At 36.6% G+C, this 3715-nt stretch overlaps 1 protein-coding gene across 1 annotated transcript in view; it reads right to left on the bottom strand.

Moving 5' to 3' along the window:
- Positions 1-1079: 1079 nt before the first annotated feature.
- PLCZ1 (phospholipase C zeta 1) overlaps positions 1080-3715 on the bottom strand; it is a 49152-nt gene continuing 46516 nt past the window's right edge. Inside the window, 2 exon segments of the mRNA XM_032391823.1 lie at positions 1080-1165; positions 1949-2098. Of these exon segments, the coding sequence (XP_032247714.1) occupies positions 1080-1165; positions 1949-2098 (236 nt within the window).

Consider the following 3715-nt stretch of genomic DNA (forward strand, 5'->3'; position numbering starts at 1 on the left):
CAGTGGCATCTTTATTTTAAATATTTGGTTCTGAGGGTAAACCATAGTAGTAAAATATGGCAGTTGTGTTATTTTGTATTTTTCTGGCCATCAAGAGAGAATGCATTAGTAAACATCTCAAAGTCATTTTTGGCATTTTAGTTATAAGTTCAGGTTTAATTTCAACAAATTAATTCTGACCTATGAGGGTCCCCTAATTAGTCAAAAATTGTGCTGCATACTTTTGCCTCACTCCCATGCAACAATGTGGTAGAATAAGTATTAATATGCCTGGTTTTTTTTGAAAAAGAAGAGTTAATAAGGAACTATATTATTCTACATACGACATTTAGTAAATCAAAGTGCTGCTGATGGCGAGAAGCCCAGCATACGAAATAGCACAGGAATCTCATCTCTGACCAAAGACAATCTTCAAAGTACATTAGCACAAGTTCAGAAATAGTGTGAATTCAGAGATCCAAGCACAGAAGTCCGCAGAGTAGATCTCTTCTACAGATATGGAGATTGAACACTGTTTGACTGCAAATCAATTTCACAGGCACTCATAAAAATGTCTGTGTAATTACAGGGTACCAAATCCAATGCCCAGCATCTGAGAACTAGCCTGAGAAGGCAGGGGCTAATTACTGCCTAGCTTATAAAAGGGCACAAAGCACCTGGGAATCTAATTCCAGTTCACTACAACATGAAGCAGTGGGTGTCTAGAAGTTAAAACACTCTTAGATTTCACAGTTCTTTTTACTGATAAATATTTGCCAACATATCTTATATAATCAGACATATTTTAAGAGCTTATAAGTTCTACTCATTTACAAGCAAGTTGCAAGAGCCGCCTCAGCAGCCGAGGGGCAGGAGAACTGGGCTGCAAGAGAGTCACGCTGTCGGGACCCTCTGAACTGTTTTGCTTTCTTTTTTTCCACTGTTCTATTTTGAATATTAAAGGGGAATTTGCTCAATATTTCTGTTTTTGTAAATAATCATTTTTCTTTATGTTTTAAAAAAAGAAAAAAGGTATGGATGTTCATTTTGGCTGTTTTATTATGATGTATAGCTAATGATCTGTCAGGTACTATTAGCTGCTATCTGACGTACCACACATAAATAAACAGTGCAGCAGGCTCAAGACTCTCACCCAATTTGGAAAACAGAGGAACACGACGGTAACCTGCAAAAGGAATCATATCTAATTAGGACAACAAAAATAAACCAGCAGTGTTCTCGATAGTGCTACCAAGAATCTAGCTTTACTAAGCATATGTAAAAACTGTAACTGCATAGTTATATTCATCTTGTATATTAATTTCCTAGAAAAAAGAAAATATCTGGTTTCTGTTCTGACTTCCTATTGCCTAACACTGAGCACACAGCTCACACTTCTCCTCCCTCAAAGTGCAGTGTGCTAAATTAGCCACCATCCTTCTGCTGCAGAAAGACTCTGTTTCTGAGGTACCGCTCAGATGGTGATAGAGAAGTAAACACATTGGGACAAGGTAATTGGAGGAATAGCATAAATCACCTCTGCAAGGTGACTGCAACATAAAGGCAGCTCTGAAAGAGTCAAGAAAGGATGATCTTGGGCTCCCAGGCTCTTCTTGGTCTGGCAGAATGAGTCACTGCTTTTCCCTTCTCTTTGATTCCCATGCTTTATTTCTTTGTGGTAGTCATGACTACTCTTAATTGAAACAAAAGAGTGATGATCCATGTAAAGAAATGCTCATCCATGCCAAGTTTGTCTAATTTATCTTCCTAGCGATCCCAAACCACAATCCCACCTTCCACATGAGAACACGTTTCTATAATATACCACTGAGAGAAAATATGTGTCAATACATAAAATTTCCTTTACATCTGACTGTCACGGGTAGAGTTATTTGGTGTATACATGTGTGTCTTTGGGAAATGTAAGTTCTAATTGTTAGCACAATCATCTTACTTTTTGGAATATTACCTTTGTTCATGCATAGAACTGGTAAAGTATATTGGCCAAGAAATTCATTTCCGGTTATTAAACCTTGATTTTCAACAACGAAACGTATCAGAGCCAATTCTGGCACCTGAATAATGAATGTGAATGTTTCATTCCATCTTGGACAAAAAGCTGAAATATAAAGGAAGATATCATCAAAGAATCATAGACACTATCTCTAGGGAGTAATGCATGGTATCTGTTCTCTGAAATTTTTCTTTTCAACACTTAGTAATATTAACAGCTTATGTTTTAGAGCACTTAAATTTTTCACGCATCCAATGAGAAAGGAATAATAATGACAGTAACAATAATTATTGGGTTTTTAGTACTGCTGGGCAATATGATAAGAACTTCAAGTAGATAATCTCATTTCATCCTTACAACAAACCCATCAGGGTTATTAGTATCCATATTTACAGATGAGAAAACTGAGCCAGAAAGATGTTACGTAACTTCCTCGGGGTTTCACACACACAGCCATTAAGTGGCAGGACAGGAATTCAAACAAATGGAGTCCGATTTCAGAGCAGAAACATTTCATCACTAGGCAATATGACTGCTGTGTTTAGGCATTGCCCTAACAAAAGAGTTAAATAACATCATTTTTCTATACCGGCTCCTATTATGGGAAGAGCTCCATAGACAGTTGTTGGCCTGAGAGCTAAGTGCTCCAAAGCCAGCCTTTGATCCTTCTTTTGAGTAAGTGTTCATTTTAAAGTCCCAAGTAGATGAGTCATTTAGATCTCCAGCAAAATAATCATCCCAAACAACCATCTCTTGCCAAGTAAGAAATCCAAATTGTGTCACAATATGACCCAAATCATCCAATACTTAAGCATAATTTAATGGAATCAAGAAATTCACATCCAGATCAAATATACAGCCTACTTAGATTCAGAGAAAAATAATATATATTGCTTTCATGTACAAAGGTAATGCTATGCTTGCTATGTCGATAGGTTTTGTTCTTTGAGTTACCTTTCCAGAAGTATGAAAGAATTTGTAACTAATTATATTTTCTGTTTTCTGTGGTGCATCTGTGGGCACAAGCACACATTTACCAGATAGTAATCCAGGATGCAATCTATGCCCATGAAAATATTAAACCAATTGACTCATGCTGGTATAATGAATGTATTGTCTTTCCTTAAGAAAAGAAATAATTCCATGGAGTGCAGGGGCAGATCTAAGAGTCAGTTCTTTTTTTATTTTTTAATCTTTTTATTAACATGTAATGTATTATTTGTTTCAGGGGTACAGGTCTGTGATTCATCAGTCTTACACAATTCACAGTGCTCACCATAGCACATACCCTCCCCAATGTCCATCACCCAGCCACCCCATCCCTCCCACCCCCCACCACTCCAGCAACCCTCAGTTTGTTTCCTGAGATTAAGAGTCTCTTATGGTTTGTCTCCCTCTCTGGTTTCATTTTGTTTCATTTTTCCCTACCTTCCCTATGATCCTCTGTCTTGTTTCTCAACTTCCTCATATCAGTGTCAATTCTTTATAGACTCTTTAAAATGTGCACAAAATTCTTATACTGATTTATCTTCCTCCTCTAACCCTACTTCATTATAAACTCTCTCTCTCACACACATACACATATAGATCATATGTATTATATGCAAAAGCCCTTTTAGGAAAAAAAGAGAAAAAGAAAGAAGAAAGAAAGAAAGAAAGGAAGAAAGAAAGAAAGAAGAAAGAAAGAAAGAAAGAAAGAAAGAAAGAAAGAAAGAAAGAAAG

Source organism: Phoca vitulina, unplaced genomic scaffold, assembly GCF_004348235.1.
Source record: "Phoca vitulina isolate PV1807 unplaced genomic scaffold, GSC_HSeal_1.0 scaffold64, whole genome shotgun sequence".
In the NCBI taxonomy this organism is placed as follows: domain Eukaryota; kingdom Metazoa; phylum Chordata; class Mammalia; order Carnivora; family Phocidae; genus Phoca; species Phoca vitulina.